The sequence below is a fragment of the Paroedura picta genome, chromosome 11, assembly GCF_049243985.1.
Source record: "Paroedura picta isolate Pp20150507F chromosome 11, Ppicta_v3.0, whole genome shotgun sequence".
Taxonomy (NCBI): domain Eukaryota; kingdom Metazoa; phylum Chordata; class Lepidosauria; order Squamata; family Gekkonidae; genus Paroedura; species Paroedura picta.
This window is the reverse complement of record NC_135379.1, coordinates 47,856,614-47,882,045: the sequence shown is the minus strand read 5'-3', so window position 1 is coordinate 47,882,045 and position 25,432 is coordinate 47,856,614. Positions and strand designations below refer to the sequence as shown.

The 25,432-nt window shown below is 41.3% G+C and overlaps 1 protein-coding gene across 2 annotated transcripts; it reads left to right on the top strand.

The window, feature by feature from the left end:
- The first annotated feature begins 713 nt into the window (after positions 1 to 713).
- On the top strand, positions 714 to 23,632 carry PDCD6IP (programmed cell death 6 interacting protein). Of its 2 annotated transcripts, none has more exons than XM_077304705.1 (18): positions 714 to 959; positions 4,483 to 4,537; positions 5,424 to 5,493; positions 6,528 to 6,655; positions 8,248 to 8,401; positions 9,788 to 9,888; positions 12,310 to 12,441; positions 13,237 to 13,459; positions 14,873 to 14,996; positions 15,336 to 15,513; positions 15,890 to 16,001; positions 17,266 to 17,435; positions 18,094 to 18,342; positions 18,608 to 18,742; positions 20,234 to 20,328; positions 20,847 to 20,982; positions 21,260 to 21,438; positions 22,726 to 23,632. In XM_077304705.1, the coding sequence occupies exons 1-18, from the start codon at positions 754 to 756 to the stop codon at positions 22,898 to 22,900; spliced, it is 2,622 nt and encodes an 873-aa protein (XP_077160820.1). In that variant the 5' UTR covers positions 714 to 753; the 3' UTR covers positions 22,901 to 23,632. The 2 variants fall into 2 exon arrangements, with proteins under 2 accessions (XP_077160820.1, XP_077160821.1); XM_077304706.1 differs by having other exon boundaries at positions 715 to 959; positions 12,325 to 12,441.
- Positions 23,633 to 25,432: the final 1,800 nt, after the last annotated feature.

Sequence of the window (25,432 nt, the reverse complement as noted above, 5' to 3'; positions counted from 1 at the left end):
TCGCCTACCTTTCCTCTCCCCATAACAGAACCCCTGTGAGGTAGGTGGGAGAGCTCTGACAGAACGGCTCTGCAAGAACAGCTCTAACACGGCTGTGAGTTGCCCCACGCCTCTCAGCTGGCTGCATGTGTAGGAGTGAGTGAGGCATCAAACCGGGCTCTCCAGATTAGAGGGCGCGGCCACTCTTAACCACGACACCAAGCTGGCTTTCCTCCAGATCGGCTGCGAGATCTCAGGTTTATTGCCTTATTGCCAGTGTTCAGCCCTGCATTCTTAGACGCGGCACCCCAGACAGCTGTTACAGCAGCAACTCCGAAAAACCAGCCCTCCAAAGCTAGCAAGTTTCCAGCCCAGCCTCTAATCCATAAAAACTGACTCTGGGAGGAAACCGGAGAGCGGCTGAGGGCAGCCTCGAGCCCCTTTCCCAGGCGCCGAAGGCAACCAGCCGTATCAGCCCGGAGCCGCTCAAGAGCAACGGGGCGGAGTCGCAGGGAAGGCCAAGGAGGGAAGGCCCAGCCCCGCGGGCACGTGACCGTGACGCTCCCGACCCGGCGACCATAGAGCCCGGAAGAGCCCGCGTTGTTTGTTTAAGGGAGATCCCGGAAGTGAGCTGGGGCTGCGCCTGGCGCTGTGTGGAGCGGCCGGGTCCGCTGGGAAAGTGAGGGGGGGGGAGAGAAAAAGTAACTCGCGCGGAGGGGAAGGGCACCTTCGGCTACGAGAGCGGGGGGGAGGGGTGCGGAAGGGGGGCGCGAAATGGCGTCGTTCATTACGGTGCAGCTGAAGAAGGCCTCGGAGGTGGACTTGGCCAAGCCCCTGTGCAAGTTCATCCAGCAGACTTACTCGGGCGGGGAGGCGCAGGCGGACCACTGCCGCGCCGCCGAGGAACTCAACAAGCTGCGCAAAGGCGCGCTCGGCCGCTCGCTGGACAAGCACGAGAGCTCGCTCGAGACCCTGCTGAGGTGAGCAACTGCCGGGCGCGCGCCCGCTCAACCGCCGACGGTTGAGCGGCAGTTTTTTTTTTGGGGGGGGGGGGGAGGGCGCGCTCTGGCCGCTCAACCGTCGGCGTTCCGAGTGAGGGGGGAGGAAGGGCTTGCGGGGGTGGGTCTCGCCTGGCCTCGCCTCTTTTCCCTCAAGCTTTGCGGCAGGCGTGGGCAAACTGTGGCCCTCCAGATGTCTATGGACTACAATTCCCATGAGCCCCTGCCAGCGAATGCTGGCAGGGGCTCATGGGAATTGTAGTCCATAGACACCTGCAGGGCCACAGTTTGCCCACCCCTGCTCGTTGGTGCGATTGGCACGGAGTTGACGCCGGCGGTCCCTAGTCGGGGCAGCGCCTTTGCCTTCCCTGGGCAAGGGTGGGGCAGGCCCGTGGGTGCCGTGAGCGCCGGCCGGGCTCCCCCTTCCCTTGTGATGCGGCGTTCAGGAAGTGGGCGGCCAAGGGGAGCTTTGCCACGTGACGCGGCTGCTGACGGCAACTTTTTTTTTTTTTTTTTTTTTAACCACGAAACGTTCTTCAGGCCCCGAGAAACCCCGGAAGTGGTGCTATCCTGCACAGTATGTTTGGGAAGCACGGCTGGGGTCCCTCCCCACCCCCTCCAGCGACCGCCATTGGCCATAGGGAGAGGGGGGGAGGCGGGTCATATATTGCCCAATCAAATGATTTATGTTTAACTAGTTTAAAAAAAATATGTAACAAGTTATTAATAATAGTAATTGACTCCCACCCATTTGGGAAACCCTTCCAGGGCTGTCAAGAAACTCTGGTTGAGAAAGCTTGGTGTGACGTCATGTTCTAGGCCTGGATTGGGTGTCATCCCAGAGATAGGTTCTTTGGGGAAGGGGAAAAGGTGGGTTCATTAAGCTTGGCAAGAAGAGGGCTGTAGGAGGTTCGAGGCTGGAGGGAGAACTGGGGAGGAAGGACTGTTAGCGAGATTCCAGGTATTAAAGTTTGGAGGGAGGTTTGACACTTCGGGGCAAAGGAGGATCGGGACAGGAAATGGTTGCACACTGGAAGGTGACCGTAGGGATGTAGGTATGCCTTTTGCTGGGGTGGATTTCCTGGAGCTACAGTGGCTCTGCCTGCCCTGTTACATTGTAGGCTCTGAGACATCATATGAGAAGCCTGTCTGTCAATTAGTAGTTTTTCCTGTTCTTCTAGTAAGGAGCATGGGGTAGCGTTCATGTTACTCTCCCAACTGTTCTGTGAAACAGGTTTGAAGAATCCCAAGTAAGTGAGTAGGGTTCAGACTTAAACTCAGATTTAAACCCAGGTTTCTTCAGTGTTAGTCCAACGTTAAGCCACCCACACTTTCATCACACTTTTGGTAATAGTTTTCAGATTTGTTTGCTGTTGGTCTGAGGATCCCAGCATATCTTAAGTAGTTTAAAATTGTGAAATGAGTGGAGACATATGTGATGTGTCTAAAACCTTCCAGATAGTCATTTGGTTTGATAAGTAGGCAAGCCAGTTTTTCTGCACATTGATTTTACATGAGGGCTGAAACTGTCCCGCTTCATGATTAGGGATGACATTTGCTAAGTTCAGACAGATGTTCTTCAGCTGCCAGATCCTGCCATCCACATTTGTGTTCTGGCCAGTGGGAGAAGCAGTGAGAGGTGGAAATGACAGTTGACCCTCTGGAAACTGGAAATACTATCGAATTTCCACTGCATATGCTAATATGCTAACATGAGGTCTGTCCCTTAGCCCATCCCAAAGTTCTCCAAGATGCCCAGCAGTGACTTGGCATCCTTACGTACAATAGTTATAACCTTCCATTTGATCAGTGACGTTTATCAGGCTTGCCAGATTATATGTGCTCTTGTACAAAACTGGGTTTGATTCCCCAATCCTCCACATGCAGCCTGCTGGACAATCTTGGGCTAGTTGCATTTCTCTTAGAGCTGTTCTTGCAGAGATAAAATTGGCTTTGACCAGGGCCAGGATTTTTTCAGCTTTAGCCTGGTGGGACGCTGTGCCTGGACAAGGCCCTCTGGAATCTCAAAACAATTCCTGAGGCCCTGCAAAACCAATAAATAAATAAATAAGTACACAGTAAATATGCTGTGTACCAGAAGATCTGGGTTTGTTACAATGTGTTCACTTGTTGGGACCTGCAACCTGTCTTGTTTTAATGAATTTGGCATACGTGGGTTGAAAGCAGGTTTTCTGACTAAGTTAAACAGTTGCTTGTTTATAGAGCTGTACAATACTGTTAGTTTGCAGTGCTTATTATAACTCAAAGTTGAAAAAAACCCAAACGTTGTGTCACTTAGGTGTGTTTGTCGCATTGCCTTATAAACATGAACACATTTTAATCTTGTCTGATGATCTGCAATAGCAGACGTATATAACACTCTCTTACTCAGCAGAGAAGATGCATACTAGCCTAAGTGGCTTTGGAGGTAGCCTGCTTTCACTTCATGTAGATGCAGGGGCTCTCCAAAATTCTGGTTTTGCATTATCTTTGAAAAACTGACTGCAGTGTTATGTACAGTTGAAAGTAGGCCCTGTTGAAGTCACAGCCAAGTACACATGACTGGGACATGTTGCAAGTGGACTAGATTAGTTATGTCAGATTTCTTCGTTCTGAGTTTTGTTCATCCATTATCCCTCCTGTGTTTACAACTTTTATGGGTTTCCCCACTTCAAAACTCCAATCCAAATGTTTAACTGTTACATTCCATAAAATTAGAATTGAAATGAAAATTCCATTTACAAAAAGCTTGTTCATGAAAGAGATAGTAGTTCCAAAGCTTGGTAAGGTATGATACTAATTTAAATATAACAGAAACTTGGTGGGATAATACTCACAATTGGAATACTAGAATTGAGGGGTACCATCTATTCAAAAGGGACAGACAAGTAAAGAAGGGGGGAGTAGTAGTAATATATAAGAATCTTTATGCTTGCGAAGAAATACAGGAACCTGAGCATGAAAGTTCAGTTGCGTAAATATAAACGGAGTAGGAAAGGAGAATGGTATTATTGTGGGGGTCTGCTATAGACCCCCAAGCCAGTCAGAGGATTTGGGTGAGAGACTTCTAGGAAAAATTACACAATTCTCAAAGAGGGGGAAACAGTGGTCATGCATGACTTCAATTACCCAGATATCTGTTGGAAGACCAACTCTGCTAAAAATACCAACGTTTGGGCATCAATTCTAAATTTTTGTTGAACTGCAGTTGCCCTACTGTGAATGTTGGGCACTGACTATCTTGGTTTTCCTTTTGCTTCTCGATATTTTTCTAAGGCAGCTTGTGCATCTATAACTGATGCAGTCACTCCATTAAGCTAGTTAGGTTGCACTGAATTGTTAGTGCCTGTCATCTTTATTTTGTCTAAAGGCAAGCCTGCAAAAGCTGTGTTGCCTTTTCTGAGGTATTTTCTAAATTGTCTCACAGCATCTGGCTTTTAACAATAGACAGTAACACAGTTAACCTTATTCATACTTAAACTTGTTTTTTGTATCTTGATTTCAGATATTATGATCAGCTGTGTGCCATAGAGCCAAAATTTCCATTTTCTGAAAATCAGGTAATGCATGAAAACTTTAAAACATTGCCTTTTAATATATACACAGAGTATCCAATAGATGAATTGGAGGTTAAAGCCATTTGAGTCATGTTAACATGTTTTTCTATTCCCATGTATTTAAGAGTGAGAATATAAAGTCTTACATGGTTTGTTGAAGCTTTACCTAACTGTTGCAGCAATCATTTTATAGATGTTTAAAATTTAGAGCTTGGATTGTGCCCAGTCTAGTCATTGTTAAGCACAGGAGTCTTATTGACAAAGTTAATCTTGTTCTTAAAGAGTAATGATTCCATGGACCTTCCATCTGTGGGGCATATTTTTTTTCCCTTCCCATGGCAGCCTGAAATCCTCTTCCTGGGAAATTCTTCCAGAAGTAAGATTTCAAGGGATATTTTGGGCTGCTGTGAGAGGGCAAAGTTGGGGAAATCATACTGTGCAGACAGAAGTGTTTGGGTCCGTTATTTGTAGAGAAAGTTGTGAATCCTGATGCTCATGCTGATAGTGTTTATAATATTTCTGGTTGGAAGAAACTTGGCAAAGAGAATCGTAGTTGTCTGTAGTAATATTTAATTTTCATTGGCTTAACATTGCATATTTGGGTCGGTATTTTGCACATGGATGGTTCCCCCCCTCCCACAGACATCCTTCAATGACTGAACAATTTGATCTCCCTAGCGTTGTTATTCATGTTGTGTTGTAATTGTCTATCTACTGATAGATTGTGATGTTCTATTGAAAATTGTATAATGTTGTTGATTGTTATAATGTTCCATGTAAATGTATGGAGTGTTCCATGTAAACCGCTCAGAGCCATAAAGAATGGGTGGCACAAAAATCCAAATAAATAAATAAATAACTTGACATTTTACTGTTCTCATACTTTCAGGTATGTGTAACTTTTACTTGGAAAGATGCTTTTGACAAAGGATCATTATTTGGTGGATCAGTTAAACTTGGTAAGTAACTTTTTTGAAAATAAAAGTCTCCTTCATAGTGTTGAATTTCTTAAAGACCAATTGAAATGCTAACTAGGCTTCCAAACTTATTGTAGTTCCAAAAAATCATAGTGTTTGAAAGGTAACCCTTATCCATTGTTGTTTCTCTATATATTTATGAAACAGCCTAGGTTGTGGGATGTGTCTGGCTGTCTAAGTTGGAATAGGGCCAATAAGGGTGCAGCCAGCTTTGCCCTAATTGGCCCTGTCCCTGGACTCTAGCCTCTTTGCTCTCAGAGGCCTCAGTGCCTGGAGCCAGCAGCAGGTAAGGGGAGTGGGCCCTGGGCAAAGAGTCGTGGTGGAGGCCTTGCTTACGAGGGCCTATTGGCCTGCTAGGCTGGGCCTGCTGACAAGGGAGCTGCCCAGCCCACCCTACTTGATTTGACTGTGAGCTGCTGCCCAAGGCCACCTTAAGCTGCTTGGCTGGGGTCCAGGGGTGGGGACCCTTTCAAGGCCAGTTCTTAAGAAAGGGTTTTGAAGTTAGTACTTTATATACAATTGTAAAGGTGATGGCAAAAACTCCATTTTCAGTGTAATGCAAATAACAGTTTGGAAGTTCTGTATCCAGTGCTGCGTTATCAAAGTGCTACACATTGTCCTTTCTTTTGTATGCTTAAAGTACTGCAGAATTAAAACTGGTTATTGTGCATCAAATATGTCACTTGACGCCTCTTGGTGATGAATTTCCAGGTGATCTTTTGTGTTTAACTAAATTATCTATCCATCACAAGCAGCAGTGTCTTTACCTAGAAATCATGCCACAGTGTTTAATGGGGCTTACAAATTTCTGCAAGAAATAAGAAGCTTAAGGCTTGATTTTCTAACAAATTTGGTGTATATCAGTTATGTTTACATGGCAATATCAATATGATTGGGAAAGTATGGGTCATAATTATCTCATTGGAATACATTAGTCTGTCTATGTCTGATTGTAGCCTTCATCTCATTTTTCATTTTGTAGATATGTCTATTTTTGTGTTAATTCTGTGTTTCAGCTCTAGCGAGTATTGGCTATGAAAAGACATGCGTGCTGTTCAATTGTGGAGCCTTAGCTAGCCAGATTGCATCAGAACAGAATCTTGACAGTGATGAAGGATTGAAAGCTGCTGCTAAACATTACCAGGTACTTTTTTCTCTTTGTTGTTGTCAGACTTTTTGAAACAGAAGCACTAGATGTATGTCTTAAGCTTTCAGGCCAGTAAAGCTTCATACTGTGTAGGAGATACCTTGGGATAATCAGTATTAAGCTGGGGAAAGTAAGTTGCAGTGGATAGTTTTGTTTTAATCTGAGCCACATATTTGAGTTGTATTTGTTCAGTGGACCCCAACCTTTTTATCACCGGGGACCGGTCAGTGCTTGACCATTTTACTGACGTCCGGGAGGAGGGGTAGTCTTTTGCCAAGGGATGTTGCCACCGCTGCCTGAGTCCCTGCTCCACTTGCTTTCCCGCTGGCGCCCCTGACTTCCAGCTGCCCGCGGGGGATGCTGTCAGCAGCAGTTGCACAGTGCCACAACGAGGGGGAGCCCCAGCCATGGTGGCCGCTGGAGAGTACCAAAGGTGAGCCGGCAGCAGAGTGGTAGGGCAGCCCCCGAGGCAGCAGCCGGGGAGGAGGATGAGGAGGAGCCGCGGCCCGGTACCTGCTGATCTACGAACTGGTACCGTTCCCTGGACCGGGGGTTGGGGACCACTGTGTTAGATGGCGTTACTGCGCTGGGGCTGCTGTGCATGCGCGGGTGCCCGGGCCGCCCTCTCCGCCACCACTCTGCAGCGGTCCGCGGCAAGCAGAAGCTTGCGGACCGCTGTGGTAGGTGATGTTGAAAGAGCTCTGAGAAAAACTGCTCTGTGAGAACAGCTTCTAATAGGACTGTGATTGGCCCTACACACACCATGTGTAGGTGTGGGGAATCAAACCTAGATCTCCAGATTAGAAGCTGCCACTTTTAACCATTACACCAAGCTGTATGTACAGTTACATATAAAGGAGTTTATCACATCATGACTGCTGTTCACATCTTTCATTGGATCCTGGCATCTGTGAACTCTGTTTTGGGAGAATGTAGAGGGTCTGTTGATTTCCTTATTACTGTTTAGTGGGCCTAAAGTATCTAATAATAGATACTATAATAGAGATACTATAGTAAGTGTCATCTATAGACTGCTAAAGGAGCTGATTTTTTTAAATAATAAATTTCTCTATAGTTTTCCTTCATAGCTCTTTTTCTCAGGTTAAGGAACTCTGGTGGCTTCTAATGTTTGAGTTATCTAGGTATTGCAGTTAAAATCTGTACAAAAGCATAATTTCCCCAAATTTTCTCTGTTTAGAAATCTTTTCTGTACATTGAACTTGGTGTACTGTTAGAATGGTATAATTCAAGTACTTTGTATGTTATAAGGCCAAGAAGTCTATTTTAAAATGTCTAATAGTAATCTGTACTTGAAATGAAACATGTTCCATGGCTTGTGATAAACAGCTAGGTAATTTGGGGTCTGGAAATATTGCTTCATATTTATGTTACACTTATATGCAGGATTGCTGCCTTAAACATGCAGCTTAAGTTACTTAGATAAGGAGCTGCAGCCTTTGACTCGTGAGGGCCTTTCATTTATTCAAGTCTTGCTCAAATTTCTGTTTGACTAAATGTAAAACATGCAGTCTATTGCATGGTGGTGTCAGATGTGTGTATATTTAGTACCTTTTTTCTGTTTTCTGAAGTTTGCTAGTGGAGCGTTCCAGCACATTAAAGATACAGTCCTCTCTTCATTGAATCGAGAACCTACAGTGGACATCTCTCCAGATACAGTTGGCACGTTAAGTCTTATCATGCTCGCTCAAGCTCAGGAAGTCTTTTTTCTAAAAGCTACCAGAGGTATGTCATGCTCTACCTGACATTCATATTTTGAAATTGCTACTGAACTAAAATCTAGTTTTTCTACTGCACACCAACATGGCTATGTTCTGAAACTGTCTTTGGAATTTTGTTACTTGAAGGAATTTGTAGAGAGAATTTTGCTCAAGACACTTTCCGGAAATTTATCTTCATTGTTTTTCTGTGCACTCCCACATGGGAACTGTGCGTGAGTAAGCCTGCCATCAGAAAGGTCTTTACAGATACGAGTCTTCAGGGGGCATTGTGTTCCAGAGCCAAGAAGCTTGTTCCTGCCCGGAGACCACATACTCCTGTGCAGTGGTGCTCCCCACTCTCAGTACATCTAGTGCCACTAAAGCAAGAGCATGTGGAGGGGCTGGAGGCAGAGTATGTGTGCTGTACAGAAGATATCCAATGAACAATAGTTACAAGTGCAACTTTATTTTCGTCATTGATCTTCTATATGGTCCCACATGGGGATTCTAATAAGCTACTCACCAGGAGATGCAGCATACTCTCCTCACTTGAACAAGCAGTGGGGCATACTCCTCCTTACTTGCTGCCTTTCCCACTTGAGCGTCTCACTTTGCCTGCAGAACCCTGGAGTTTTGCAGGGATACAGTGGTGTTTATATGTTTCACTGGTACTAATAAAGAGAAGAAAGCATCTTCTTAGAGTGTCCTGGTGGATTGTCTTTATTGTTAAGGAATGCTGTGGTTTAGCCAGGTTGCCATGCCCACTGAGTATTTACACCCATTCTACCAGAGCTGTAGCTTCTGAAACTTTCTTTGATGGAGTTTGATTGATTGAGATCTGCCAGGCTGCTACTTGGTTGTCAGCAGAAGCGTTTGTACATTGATATGTGCTGAAACTGCAGACACGGTAAGAAATTCAAGTGGGAAAAGCAGCATTGAAAACACTGTTCAAATGAGGGGAGCATGTTCTGCCACCTGGTGAGTAGCTTGCTAGAATCTCCATTTGGTACTACACAGAAGATCAGTGTTGAAAACAAAGTTGTGCTTACCTTTAACTATAGTTCCTTATCTTTTGTGCAGGCAAACATATGCCCTCCCTCCTGTCCCTTTGCATGCCCTTCCTTTGGCGGAGCTAGATGTGCTGAGGCACTGCTGCACAAGATCATGTGGTCTCTGACCTGCTCATTACAAATAAGAGCAATTTTGTTTTTGGTGATTTTGAAACAGTTTGAACATGCGTTCCAAAAGTATAATATTTTCAAATATAGTAGGGTTTTTCTAGCTGTTACAGAAAATTTTCAGAATGTATTTGAAACTCTCTATTTAAAAAATGTTGATTGTGTTGCATATGTGAAATGACTTTCAGCTACCAGTCAGGTTTATGGTTGTAATGTTTTGTATTTTCTTTCAGATAAAATGAAAGATGCCATTATAGCTAAACTTGCAAATCAGTCTGCTGACTATTATGGTGATACTTTCAAACAATGCCAGTACAAGGATACGTTACCCAAGGTTTGTAACTTTAAAGGCAGCCTGCAAAATATACAGTCTTCTGCTTTGACGTGATAATATATTTGATGTTGCTGAGTTGGGAGTGGAGAAATCATTAAACTTTGAGTAATGAGACAAATCTAGTAAATGTGTTCAGCTTTCCATACAATTAGGAAAGAACACAGATTTATTCCAAGTTTGTTGCTTTGATTTTTGAAGATGTTCTTTCAGGGGGGATTTCTGATTACATTCAAGTTTAAAATGCAATGTTTGAGACTGTCTGTAGGACTGTGGTCTGTTTACTTTCTTACTAAAAGTGTTTCCAAACTAACATTCATCCTAATCACGTTCATGCTTCTCCTCACTGTGCTATCATCTCACACAGCCAAGGAAATTAAACTTGGGTTAGCTTTGGTGGCAGTATGAGGGCAATGCTGCTCAATCTCATGGCTTTCTAAATGAAAACAGGAGTTTAAAAATCTCTCCCTTCTCAGTGAACTCATTTGTGTTTTAGAAGCTCATTGTACTGAGATTGGGCACATTTCAAAGGACTAGGAATATTCAAATTTAGTAAACAGTTTTTGTGTTTTCTGAATGAACTGGATTTTTTAAGATTAGGATTGTATTTTGTACTTCAATTAATATGGTTTGCTTTATGCTAGAAGTTTGAACAATGAATAGTTATTAGTTTTGCTTTATAAGGCTTGCTTTATGCTAGAAGCTTGAACAGTTGTCCCTTTGTGTAGCCACCCATATTTATAAAGCACTGACTTGTTGCCTGGTCTAAACAAAGGGTAAGAGACAGATCCTTAAACATGTTCTATTGTTGAGTGAATTGGATTAGAAGCAGCAGCTACAGGACTAATGTAGACTCTAGAACAGTGGTTCTCAACCTGGGGGTTGGAACCCCTTTGGGGGTCGAACGACTCTTTCAAAGGGGTTGCGGCAGGGCAAGAAGCTTGGTTGGAGGGGAGGGGGCATTTACACAACAGCCTTGTGGGGTATATCGAGATAGAGTGTTCATTTGTCTGGAGCAGCAGAAAAGAGCGAGATCGGCATGTTGGGACAAGAGGCAGAACTGAACTGAGAAACCCCAGGGAAAAAAAACAATTTATATACAAACATGAACAATAGATCTTCATGCCATTGGTCAATTTCAGTTTAATTTCTGTGAAAGAACACTTGCATAATTTTATGGTTGGGGTCACCACAACAAAACAAAAACAATGAGCTATATTAAAGGGTCGCGGCATTAGGAAGGTTGAGAACCAGTGTTCTAGTAGATAAATGTGCATCAAAGCCCCAATTGTTCCTGTTTAAATGAACTGTCTGGACACACCTGTGGGATGCTTGGCCCAGGGAATTTATAGAGACTTTTCTATTTGCAATACGTGGTTCCTGACAGTGTTCTGTGCAAGTAGGCTTTCATGTTGCTTCATGTACCCTGAAGATAGCATATATAGTCTTTTTTGTGTCCTCCTCCTATGTCAGATCTTCACATGTGTAGCAAAGTGATGCAGCAGTTAGCATTCTTCAGTTTTTGCTGAGATTGGCATTTTTGAATCTTACCCCTGTTAAAAAAACAAAGTGGCAGAAACAAGACTTGGGGAAAGGTTCTATTCTGACTCACTCCTTGCTGTTTTCTCCTTGCAGAGGATTTCATACTTGTTTAATGCTCTTTGTGAGTTCCCACTTATCACCTGCTCTATTCTATCACCTGATCCTTACCTTGTTCAGCAGCATGTATAAATCAGACCTAAGGTATGTTCTGGAAGAGGACCCTTCAGTGTTTACAGTTTCAGTTCTTGCTCAATGAGCATTTTGAAGGTGGCAGAAAGTTGGAGACACTTTTGCAAATGAGAACTTTTCTAAGAAACAGTTCATCAGAAGCTACTTGAGCAGTCCCTCCCACGGCAGTTTAGCCATGCAGCTGCCATTCCACATGATCACTTATAACCATTTCCATATTTTAGATTATCAAAAAGAAGGACTGAGAGACCATACAGATGCACATGCCTGACCATATTAATGTAGAAAAACAAAACTGAACACGTGCATCTGGTGGCTGGGGCAAGAACTGGCATTTCAAAACTTGAATTTGGTTTGGCATACTGTTGGATATATTTGATTGTGCAGATATAATGGTAACGTCACTGGTCTTTGTAATGTATATTTGAGTTCTTAATCCTGGATCAAGTAAGCTGTCACAGGACAGAATCTTTAAGCCGATGTAACATGTTCCAAGTGGAATATATACAGCAGTGTTCATATTCATGCTATCACCAAACAATCCACACACACTCCCATGGTGTCTGCCATACCTCATGTCTTAATCTACCTAACCATCTAACTGGGTGACTCTAACTTCCTGTTCTTCTTCCTTTCTTCCTGCATCCCATGTTGTCTGTGATGGTTTATGTGGTTGGACTTTCCCCTGGTCAGTATTTTTATTTCCAGGAGGTGTTTCCTGTTCTGGCTGCAAAACACTGCATAATGCAGGCCAATGCAGAATATCATCAGTCTATACTGGCAAAGCAACAGAAGAAATTTGGTGAAGAAATTGCAAGATTGCAGGTGAATTAACAACTTAACTTTCTGAAAACACAATAAGGGGGAATATAATGAAAATCTGAGCTTGGTACTGGCAGGAAATCTATTTGCTTTGGATACAATTATTTCTTTTTGGGATGTTTTTTGAATGTTCAACTGGCATGAATGCTTGTTTCAGACTAATGGAAGTCTTGACAGTAGGTCAGTTACGGTTAATGCTAACACACACTTGTGAGTAGAAAAGTGCAAGAGTCCAGTAGCACCTTAAAGACTAATAAATATTTTGGCAGGGTATCACTTCAGATACCTGATGTGTGTGTGAGATAGCAAAATCAGTAGAGTATTGGCATTTGAGTGACATATTACACTTTCAAATCCTCCCTTTCCCTCTCATTCAACCCAGGCTTTATTTCACACTTGTATTATACCCAATATAGTAGTAAGTCCCCCTCTCTATGTTTTTCATTTTGCTCCAATTTGGTGGAAGAGCATAGTTTGGCTAATTCTGTTACTAAATCTAAATATTTGGTTTAAGGAGATGCAATCAAAGCATGCTTATTAGTAAGTCATTGGGACCTGGCCTTTATTCATAAAGGCATGGTATTCTGAGGCTATGCTCCCAAAGCTAGATGAAGGTGGGTCACGAGAGTGTATTACACCCAGTCTAACAAATTGTGCAGATGGCTATGGTGATCTTGCTTTCTTCCCTTACATGCAGAATTTTCCCTCCTTAAAACTCGTGTGTGTGTGTGTGTGTGTGTGTGTTGTGGAGTGTTACAGCAGAAGAATTGCTTTATATTCTGCTTTTTTTGAATTTAGCATGCTGCTGATCTAGTAAAAACTGTGGCATCTCGCTATGATGAATACATAAGTGTGAAAGACTTGTCTGACAAAATCAGCCGTGCACTTACTGCAGCAAAGAAGGACAATGACTTTATCTACCATGACCGGATTCCTGATCTTAAAGATCTAGAGCCTATTGGGAAAGCCAGCCTTGTGAAAGCTACTCCAGTTGCTGTGCCTCTGAGTCAGAAATTCATAGGTAAGCCACACTTTGCATCTCTTACCTGTATGCAGTCTAAATTAGCATATTTTCAGCAATCCCATTCTAATTTTGGAGCTAGCATATTTAGGTTTGTGACCTTTTCTTCCTAATAGTCAGGGTAAATTATATTTCTCTTTAATCCTCTCAATGTCATTGTATGGGTGATGATTGCATCTTGCAAAAGAGAAACTGCTTCTAAGGGACATATTTAACCAAGAATCCACCTTCAGAGCTGTATCCATTACTGTGAAGATCTGTCCTACTGTGTTTATTCTGATTCCTTTATAAGAAACTTCCAAACAGTACAAACTTTAAGGTTCTGTTTTAGGTGGAATGGGTGTAACTGATTTCTGATTATCCTACTTGAATGAAGTTTCATTAGTCCTGTTAGAAAGCCTCAAAAACTCTGTAAATGTAGACTGCTCGTAGACAAAGCATGGCTATATCTTGCAGGCTATGGATTTTTTTGTGCACTTCAGGAGGTCTAAATAACAGGACTGCCTGCATAGCATATATCACAATGTTTGCTTTGGCACATATGAAGATGCCACAAATCTACTCACTAGGGATAGCTGGCTAATTGCAGTCTGTTGAATGTTTTAGGGACCTTCCCACTCAAAGCCCTGTTGATAATATAGCCTTTAAAATACATGTCATAGAATGTTTTCAATCTGTTATATCCTATGTATTAGGGCTTGGTCTGCAATACTGCCCTCTAGAGGGTGGTGATTTCTGCACAGACTGGGTAAGTGGTTGCCCAGCAACAGGAGGGGAACGAAATTCCAAGAGGAATGGAGAAAAGGAGCCAAGGCATTTTACTCTGGGGAAGTGGAGAATTTTCCAGAGAAGGGGAATCTCTGGAAGGGAGGGGAGGAAGAATAATGACAGAGGAAGGAGTCATTGTCAAGGTTGGGCCTCAGATTTACTGTGCTCATATCAGTCTTGAGTACAAGTTTTTCCTTTTTGGGCTTTGTGAGTCAAATTCAGAGACTTATTTATCAACTCATCCTGACTTGGGGACTGTTTATGTTACTATTCAGCTATATGTTTGAAACTTTTGGTTCTTTACCCTCGTTTGCCTTTAGTTAAAACAAAATAATTTGCATTGAGTGTTGAAGTTCTTGAAAGGGGAACATCCAGACTTGGCCCTTTTGAGGCTAAAGGGGCTACAATAGTATTGTGCCACTTAAGGTATCCAAAGTATACTCCATACCTTTTTTCCAGTCAAGACAGTTGCTGCTCATCTTGGTGGGCAAAACAAGATTAGATAAATTTCAGGTTGGCAGTATAGATAATTATTCTGACCTAAGGAAAGCCTTCCTCAGACTCTGATAAATTTTAAATTGGAATGAGAGACAAATGGCTAATGATAAGTTTGAAGTGTCTTTATCAATAGCATTTTAATTGCAGATCTATTTGAGAAGATGGTACCTCTGGCAGTACAGCAGGCTCTTACCCTCTACAACCAAAGAAAGGCAGATTTGGTGAACAGATCCATTGCTCAGATGAGAGAGGCCACCAATCTGGCCAATGGGTGAGTAGATTATTTCAGTGTTTGCTTTTCCTTTATTCTTTTGGCATGCCACTGGTAAAGACAGCAAAATCCATCCTCTTGAAGGAGCTCTTAATTTAAGATTTAAGTATTTTGTTTGGAGCAGGAAGCAGTATCTGTAACTTAGCCTCACCTTCAAATACCTGTCTTGGGGGGAGAGGGTGGTAGAGGATACTGAAGTGGATTGGTACTAAATTGTGAGTAATGTAATTCTAAAAAGTAATAATTATAAGAAAAATTGTCAGTTTCACTGATCCAATTAGTATTTTGTAACTTTGCGTGTTATTTGATACAAATTAAAAATTAGAGTTTCTTCTTTAGAGTGTTGGCATCTCTCAATCTCCCCGCTGCTATTGAGGATATATCTGGAGATAGTATTCCTCAGTCTATTCTGCAGAAGTCAAAGTCTGTGATTGAACAGGGAGGTGTCCAGACAATTGATCAGTTGATGAAAGATCTTCCTGAATTGCTACAGAGAAATAGAGAGATTCTAGATGAGGTAAAGTATAATACTTGTATTTAAAATGTTAGCAGATTGAATTCCCTTTAGCCTTCGTTGTAGAACAAACTGAGTTAATCGCATCTCATACCTTACAGAACGCGTTTTGTGAGGGGTAAAATGAAAGTGGGAAGAAAGAAGTTGAAATTTCACTTGTTTGGAGGATACTAGATTGTTGGAGTGATAGAAGTGGCTAGCTTTTGATTGTATTGGGGATTTTGGGGGGAGGGAAAGAAGCTGTTGATTGTGATCCTACAGTTTTATAGGCATTTAATTCCAGTTTTGCTCCCTTGTTAACAAGCTGCTGTTCGTGAATTTTAATTGTTTTCATGACTTGAAGTTATTTTGAAATTAAAAAAGATGTCTTCACTCAAAGTCTTTAAGGATATTAGATGAAGAAGAAACAACAGACAATGAGCTGAGAAACAAGTTCAAGGAACGCTGGCAAAGAACGCCATCAAATGATCTTTATAAACCTTTGAGAGCAGGTAATATTTATGTTGTCATTGTTTTGATTTTTTTGCTTGAAATGTATAAATTAGCATGTAGCTAGATTTTTTTGAATTCAAATCTGTTTTGGACTAATACTCCAATAAGGGTTCCTGAAAAAACAACTAGAGGAAGCAATATAACAGCAGCTGGACTCTGAACAACAGATGCTGCTGTTGAATTCCTCTTGGGCTAATTACTGACTCTTCGGACAAAATGGCTGCAGACAGCATGATTTTAATGAAATCTTGTAAAAAAAAAATCTTATTCTGTTGAATGTGTGATAAACATCTTATACAGAATAGGAAAAATAGCTTACATAATATAATTATATATATATAAAGTATAATAATTATATATGTAAAAAACAGTACAAAATACAGAAAATATTTTTCCCCAACATTCCCTTCATCCTTGTCTATAGAATACAATTATACTTAATTCTGTCGGAGTGCATTTATTATATTCAACGTTTTACATTTCAAATTTTATAATTCTATTGTGCAGCTACATTATTGGTTTCATCATTCCTACTTACTCAGTATTACATGTTTTCTCCTGTTCTGCATATTCGCTATTAAAAGTGCAGACAGACAGACATCTAGTTTCCGTTTTGCTCTGTAGATAATTCTATCCCCTGTCATCATGTATTTAAATACATCTTCCAGATTTTGGGGGAATTTGTTAGATAGTATATCTAGTAGAATATTCTTGACTTCCAGTGAGAATTTAAACTTTAATATATTCTGCATTTTTCCATATATTTCCTTCCAATATCATTTTACATACCCACCACACTTGGAAGAAGGTTCCATTTATATCTTGACATTTCCAGCTTTTTCCTTTACTCGCTTTCTCAATATCCTTTTGAGTTATATACCATTGTTAGCAGCCCGGTAATTGGCTTTCAGACATTAACTGATATTCCTCAAGTGGTCACTTGTGCAATCATACAGTGTGTCCAGATTTTCTTGAACAGGTGTATGTAACTCACCTAGCCTGCTGTGTCATTGTGAAGAAATTGATTTGTGACCATATCCCCACCCACTTGGGACATGCTAATTAGCTCACTCCTTGTTACTTTGCTAATGAGAAATATGTATCGGAGCAAAAATCAGCCATGTGAAATCTTAATCCCATCACTGAAATGTACTAATCGGTTATTCCAGGCTATGTCCGGTTTACTAATGCTAGTAAAATACAGCACTCAGATTATTGCATCAACGCTTTTGAGGATCACCTCTTTTAAAAACATTTTTCTAGAGGGAGCCAATTACCGTAATATCTTGGATAAAGCTGTGCAAGCTGACAGACAGGTTAAAGAGCGTTACCAGTCTCACCGAGAAACAATTTCACTGTTATGTAAGCCAGAGCAAGAACTGAATGCAGCGATTCCTTCAGCAAATCCAGCAAAAACTATGCAGGGGAGTGAGGTAAGACAATGAAGAGTTCTGCGTTAATGACAAAATTAGGTGTTACAGAATTGGAATACCTAATATGTAATCTGGTTCAGTGTGTGGATCTGACTTCTGTAAGATGCTGTTTATATTTAGTTGAAGCAGCCAGTCCATGGGTTTGCCCCCATGCTGCTTTAATGTTTACAGGCCTGCCACAATCCTAAAAGGACCAACTGCGTGCATCCTTGCTTAGACAGTAATTGTTCAATCCTAGTTGTGCAGTGATTAAGGACCCATGAGGTTAGTCTTATCCATCCTGTGATGTGAATTTAAATATTACAACGGTATAGTAAAATGAACCAATGGGAAAGTAGTTACAACCTAGTTGATTTGAAGGGTGCCTGTCATAACCTGTGGAAGGTTAATTAGGATGTCCTTATACATACACCTCCCTTCACATTCATTCCCCCTCCCTAAATGTGAATTCTGTGATTTGACAGCCTTTTGTTTGCACAAGGTTTATTGAAAATAAGAGCATGTTGCTCATTTTCCTGTTCAGCTTCGATGCTGCTGGAAAAACTTGTGCCCAGAAACATAGCCAAAGGCTCCTTTCAGAAGCAAAGTAGACAATAACAAATTCACAATACTGGCTCAAATAACAAGCACTAAGGGTAACTTTAATTCTGTTTCCTAGGTGGTTAATGTCCTAAGATCCTTGCTATCTAGTCTGGATGAAGTGAAAAGGGAGAGAGAACAATTTGAGAATGATTTGAAGTCGGTGACCTTCGATATGACAAGTAAATTCTTAACAGCACTTGCCCAGGATGGTGCTATAAATGAAGAAGCGATTTCTGTGACTGAATTAGATCGTCTGTATGGCAGTCTTACTCATAAAGTACAGGAATCTCTGAAAAAACAGGAGGAACTACTCAACAGCATTCAGGTGTCTAGTCTACATTGTAATACATTCCAAGGGCAACCATGGCATAATAGCTGCATTGTTTCATTGGTTTCAAAGCCATTCCATCGATTAGAGGTTTTCACCTTGAGACGGAGCATTGTCAAACATTTGCATCTATAATTTAAATGTAGAGCGTTCTTGTACGTGCTGTATAGTGTGCAATGCATATTCTTTTTATGCGAGCAAAGAATGATTGTGCTCTTGAGGGAAAACATGTTAATTCAGCTATGTCTCTTCCTCTTCACAGAATTCACATCAGGAATTTTCTAAGATGAAGCAATCAAATAATGAATCCAATTTAAGGGAAGAGGTTTTAAAGAACTTAGCTGTAGCCAATGACAACTTTGTGGAACTTGTTGCCAACTTGAAAGAAGGTACAAAGGTATGAGTAGTGTGATCCAGTATGTGTATATGCAGTGAGGACCAGTAGTCCCACAGCTTTATCCTGTGCTTGTTGCGACTTGCTCCAAAAACAAACTTCCAGTATCCTTGAAACACAACTTTTTGTTAAGGAGGAGGCAGAAGTCATTTGCCTGCGTTTGTGCACCCAGTGTAGAAGGAATGCAAATTTTAAACGTCAGATTTGCAAACTGTAGAAGCGGTTACATTTCAGGAGCATGGCAGGTGATACTGGGATTGAAATGGCCATGTGAATGTTGCAATTTTTGATGTCGATAATGAAAGACAAATAATAAAAGAGAAAGTATCATCAGCTTTGAAGTTTTGAGAAGCGGGATTTATCCAGGTGGTACTGTCTAGAAAAGCTGAAAGTCTAGGTTTCTAGCTTTGTCTTAAAAAATGGTACACAAGATAGAAAAGGGGGAATGTGGGTTGAGAGAGGATTTGTGTGTGTGTCCCTCAGCATATCAGGTCATCTGGTATTCAGGAGAGGAAGAGTCTGTTGTCATCTCTCCAGAAAGGCTTCCTGTTTGCCATTCAATTTGTGGGAGTTTATAAGGAGTTTGTTCTCAGAACGCCAGTTTGAAAGGATCTGAGTTACCAAAGTTAGGTAGGCAGCAACATTAACTAAAAGGATTCCCCCCTCCCCCCCCCAACACACTCTAACATGGGATTCCCAAGGCAGTTATAAAACAAGTGTTGTCTTCCAAATCTGTAAAACTGTTCATTTAGTAGCAATGGCTGTTTTGAATCCATGTATGCTGAATATGAGTCACAGTAGAATGTACCGTATTTGCCGGCGTATAAGACGACCCCCCAACATTTCCACTCAAAATATAGAGTTTGTTACATTACATTACAGTACTATGGGCCACTATGGGCAGCTATGTCTATCCCAACTGAAGTGCACCTGGCGTATAGGATGACCCCACCACTTGGAGGCATGTTTTTCAGGGGGGAAAAGTAGTCTTATACGCCAGCAAATACTGTAACTAAGTAAACAAATGAGAATTCATAGCCATATTTCATATCACAGTAAATACTAAAAATAGATTAATATTTCTATACATATTTGACCAGATTATGCTTCTATTATGTGGCCTGTTTGGTTTTAGAATGGTTATGTAGAACCCAGATTGTCATTGCTTTGGGCCTCTTCAGGTTGGGCTATGTTTGCATGATTACAGATGAGTCCCAAGAACATCTTGAATACTACACTTGGCCTCTCAAATCCCATGCTGCTTTTTTATGAGCATTTGTGTCAAAATGTATGCTTAAGTAAATGTATAAGTACTTGCATAATGCAGCCTTATATCCATGGCATTCAGGTTCAGAAAGCACCATTTGGATTTTCTGGTGTCATACTGCTGTGAAGTGTGAAATACTTCGTCATAATCAGTTTTTCCATAAAAAGCATTTCAAATGTCAATATTCAGAACACCACTCTCTTTCATAGATGTTGTTTACCTCCTAGTTCTACAATGAGCTGACTGAAATCCTTCTGAAGTTCCAAAACAAATGCAGTGACATTGTGTTCGCACGCAAAACAGAAAGAGATGAACTTCTGAAGTAAGCTTCCTGTACTTTCAAATATATGTTTAATAAAATCCGCATTTTGGCTTGATTTAGCTGTTTAGGAACAGTGCAGTCTAAAGAGTGTTTGCTAGTTTCTGTAGAAAAATTAGAGGAAAGACTCTTCTATGTTATGCTGCCTCCTATGTGTAGACTTGTAAAATACTATTGAAGGTAGTGCAGATGGTACTTGATCGCAAAGGGAATTATCTGTTTCATTGGGCTATATTGGGCCCAATTTAGCTGTAGGAATATTTAACCATTCTTATTTCATACAGCTTGGGCAGAAGCTGGAGGAAAATTGACACACTTTCCTCATAGATATGGATTCCAGAGAGGTTTAGACATCTGAAGTACAGTAATTGAAGTAGAGACCTAATATAATTCTATTATTAATTATTAATTTCAGTTTTCCCTGTTACATGGGCTGTGTTCTAAATATAAAGCATGAGCATCAGACATTGAGTAAATATACATTCTCCAGATGTTATGGATCACATTTTTATCTTTTAAAGAGATTTGCAGCAAAGTATTGCTAGAGAACCCAGTGCCCCTTCTTTTCCTTCTGTGCCTGCATATCAAACGGGTCCTGCTGGAGGAAACAAACCGGTTGCATCATCTGCTCCAACGCCGGCCCCCAGAACCATGGTGGTAAGTACGACAACAAAGTAACAATATGATAGATGGCAGCACAAGTTACTAAAACCAATCTTCTATGCTGAAATGTAGCTAGAGTTCCTTTTAAACAAGACAGAAGCTGCTCTGTAGTTTGCTACTATATAATAGCACTGTTTGTAGCTTGCCATACTTCTGTTTGGTATTCCTTTATTTTGGTGTTTTTCCCCAGAGCAAAACTACTTAAATATCTCAAATGTGAAACTTATGCTTGTATCCTAGAGTTTCTCTTAACTTTCACCTTCTTCTTTAGTCTAGTAAGCCACAGCCACCAGCACGTCCTCCACCGCCAGTGATTTCTACAGCAAATACAGTCTCAGCTCCCACACCATCTGCCTCTGGAACAACAGCTGCTCCAGCTAGTTCTGCAGCCAGCATGGCCCATTCACAGGCTCAGGGGCCACCATATCCCACTTACCCAGGGTACCCCGGGTAAGCTTGCTAGAATATTTAAGCAGTATATTGACACTGCTAGAATTTCTGAGAAAAAAGCTCTGGGTGGTTAAGGAATAGTTGTGCAAAGTTTAAGTTGCAGTAAAATATCTTGGTTAAGTCCTGAGTCCTGCTTAGGCAGAAAAGATTTTTTCCCTGGGAGGAGTACTCTGCAGTGTGGTAGGATACAAGCTACAGTTGCTTCCATTGGGGTGCTCAGGTTTTACTAAAAATTAAACTTGAATATTTCAGCTTAAAAGTGATAGTCTTTTGAAGAATAGCGACTAGAAGTTTGAGTGCCTGTGGATTTGATGAAATTGGTTTGGCTTGTTTTTAAGGCTCAATCTAGAGCACACTAAACAATGTTAAAATCTCATTGATTCTGGGATAAGAATTAAACGCCAAAATTAAATGTCACGACTTCAGCTAGGATTTAAGTGTTTCACTTTGCTGGCTCACTGGCATTTAAAATAGCCTCTGTGGTCATTCTTATACAAACAAAAAGAACTTGCAACTTTGTAGCTGTCAGAATTGTTGCATAACAACTTTACATGCAATTTTAAATTGAGTACTTTCATAGGTTTTTTTTTGAGGCTGTAAAATACAGTATTTCTGTGTGTGCCACTAATTTGAGGGGCATGCCAAAAGGCCTGGGAAGGCTGCTTATTGTGGAGGCAGCAGTTGCTCCTCCAGAGGGAAAAAAGAAGCATTGTTATTACTTTATTGCTTCTAGCTGCCATATTCTCCCCCTGCCCTTTAAAAACTGAAGTCATTAGAGTGAGGGCAGGGAACATTGCTTAGAATCATTGAATCAGAAGGGATCTCCAGGGTCATCTAGTCCAACCCCTTGCAGAATGTTTCAGCCATCACACAGCCAGAATGGCTTTACTATGCAGTGTCATTATTTGGTTAAAACAGTTGCTGTTGTCAGATGCGGGAGGAGGATGCATGAAAAAGGTCAGAGTTTAATGCTGTGACTACCTGCCAGTAAAGGAGGAGACATGTTCTGATTGGGAGGAGACTGATTATTATTAGAGAAAATTTGTAACTACAGAACCTGTTTAAAACTGGATTGTAATCCACTACATTATACTTCTGACCTTTTAAAAGAGTTTCAGGTTGATGATGGTGTGTTACTGTTGTTACCACCTTCAGTAAAGTGTTTATGATAGGGGAGTCCACTTTGGGTTATACTAACTTTGGATCCCCATGTGCTATGCTGCCATGGTTATAAAGCAGTGTGCTAACATGTACATTCTGCCATTTGTGGCCCTTGTTTTTTTACAGATATTGCCAGATGCCTTTACCAGTTGGATACAATCCTTATATGTATGGCCAGTATGGTGTGCCATATACACCTTCACCTGTATACCAAAATCCTGGACAAGCACCATACCCTGGACCTCAGCAACCTGGATACCCTTTCCCACAACAACCTGGATATCCTTACCCACAGCAATAACATATCTACAAAAATGTACTGCTTGTTATAGCTAAGAGAATCTTGCAATAAGCATACTAAGTCTTTTTGTTCCAGTTAGTGTACCTCACTCTATTGAAGACAGTCTGTAACTTCTCTCTCTGGCTGAATACTCAAATTTGTGCTTGCGGTTGGATTCTGACTGTGTTAAAACCTTCTTGAGGGATTTACAAGCCGCTGTAATTTATTGAGCAGAATTCTATTACAGCAAAGTTCATTGCTACACAAACTGCTCTTTAAATTAGACCAAAATGTTTCTTCACAGTAATCATCATTATTTGCTATAAATAGCAACTGAAGTGCTTCACGGCAATGTTAACAGCACTGCGGTGTGATCTATGCTACAAAACTAAATAAGAGTTTCTTCTATATTATGTTGGTTTGTATCTTGGATTTGAGTTTAGTTTACCAATATGCTATTTTTGTCTAATCAAGGCACTGTAAATCATGATGTGCAAAATAAACTTGCATAGGAATGTTTTAAAAACTCTTCAACACTCAATGATATTGACCAGTGTTGTATGCTTTTGGAGTCTGAAGGCACTCGTCAGCACTGGTTTGTGAAGCTGACGCTTCTGCTGCAAGTTGAGGTTAGTTGTACTCAGTTCCTGCTCTATATTAAAAAAGAAAGCAATTCCATAAATCAAGATGTTGTGATGTTATCCTCAAATTAGACACACAAAATAAAAGATATTTTTATTGAACCTTTCATAAGCCTAGCTGTTGAATTTCGAAGCATCAGGGATCAATTTTGGTTTATGTGCCCTAAACTGGCAAGCAAAGTAGTTGAAACTTATTTAATCTCTCTCCCCCCCCCCCCATTTAAACTATTACTACTGTCTTACATTATCTCAGGATGTGCATACACAGTTGCAGAGAATCCTACCTCAAATTCTCTGGAGGAAGAATGCGATAAGTTGATATTCATTCAACATATACTTGAGTTTAGTTGGTCTGGAATAGCATGAGCTACTGGGCCAGCCTAGCCAGAAGTACTCAAGGCCACTCTGCAAGTGACACAGCACTGCAACCTCCCCATGACTGGTGATCTGTGAACGGCCAACACAGGTGAGGAATTGGGCCCCAGTAGGAGCCACAAAACTCAAAGTGACTCTAGGTCTCCTGAGCAGAAGCCTTGATGGGGAAGGTGACCTGAAGAAACTTCTTGTGGTGCTCCAGCTCAGGCGCAGAACCCAGGCAGTTAGATGGTGGCTGCCCCCTCTTCGCGTTGCTGCCTTTTATGTTACTCTTACATAAGAAATGATACTGAGAAAACATCCCCATTAGAACCAGCACTATCAGTGGGGTTCAAGTTCAGTTGTCTTTTAGCAGGAACATAATCATAGTGTCAAAGGAGGTATGATCCAACAGGAAAAGGAACATGTGCTAAATGGCAGTATGTCAAACTGGTTTGTTTGGCATCCAGGACTGCTCCAAAGTGAGCCTGAAAGGCACAGTGCTTGCTCCCAGTGTTACACACTGTGTATAACTTTGCTCTCTTTAGTTGATGATATCTCAGCAAGCAGATCTTGCAAGGGGTTTGGCTAAAAGGCATGCCACCTACCTTCCTTTTAACCTAAGGTTCAGCGTTGCCATAAAATGTTAATGCTTGAAGATCAACTTCTCCAGCAGAGGGCAGTGTTTAACTACTAAATGGCAAAAAAAAATCCTATTTTCATACTCTCCAGCATTTTGGCTTGATGTGCATAGAAAAAGGATAATGTTGATAGAATTTAAAGATTACTTGAAAATGTGTCCTGCCTGGTTAAAATGACCAAGGTCTCTCTAGAACTTCCAGACCTGAAGACTGGACCATTTATCCTGGCAGATTTGCACAGTGAAGTTACTCTTTGTCCCAACTGCCCAGTGCATCTGGAAAGGCCTAAATCTGACCTTGTGTGATGGAGTAAGAAAGAGTTTTATGCAAAAGAGCCCAGCCAGGCACTTCATGGCTGATGCTGTAGTCTTGCTTTTTAGTGGTATATGATCTGTACCTGTCGGGAAAACCTATGGTACGGGTTTTCCTAGATGCTTTCTGTACCTGAGTGCATGTCTAAGAACTTCATGCAGAAGAGGAAACAATTTTCTCAACAGAGAAAGCTAACTTTTTTTGGGGGGGTGGGGGAGATGCTAGCCTAAACCCCTTTTTCTTCACATGGTCAGTGAGTGCATGTATGTGTAGGCAGAGGCTTTCCTCTTTAGGTTCAAGTATTGGACTATGCAAGCCTTTGGCCCTGTGGTGTTGGACAGTTTGGAAAATTACATGTGATTCTGTTCTGTGTACAGTCTGGCTATGCATTGTAGGGCCTGAAGGGAGTATGGAAACCGTAGTCAACTGATTATAATCAAACCTCTGGTAAAATAGTAGGTCTCATAGTTTTTCAATGTGTATATATAGAGTTATTCCAATTTTCCCCAAACTGGTTAATCCCGTTTGTCTTCCTACACAGTCCATTTGCATGCACCACGTTTCCTTATGGTGGTTCTTTTACAAGTTTATCCAGAGAACCAGCC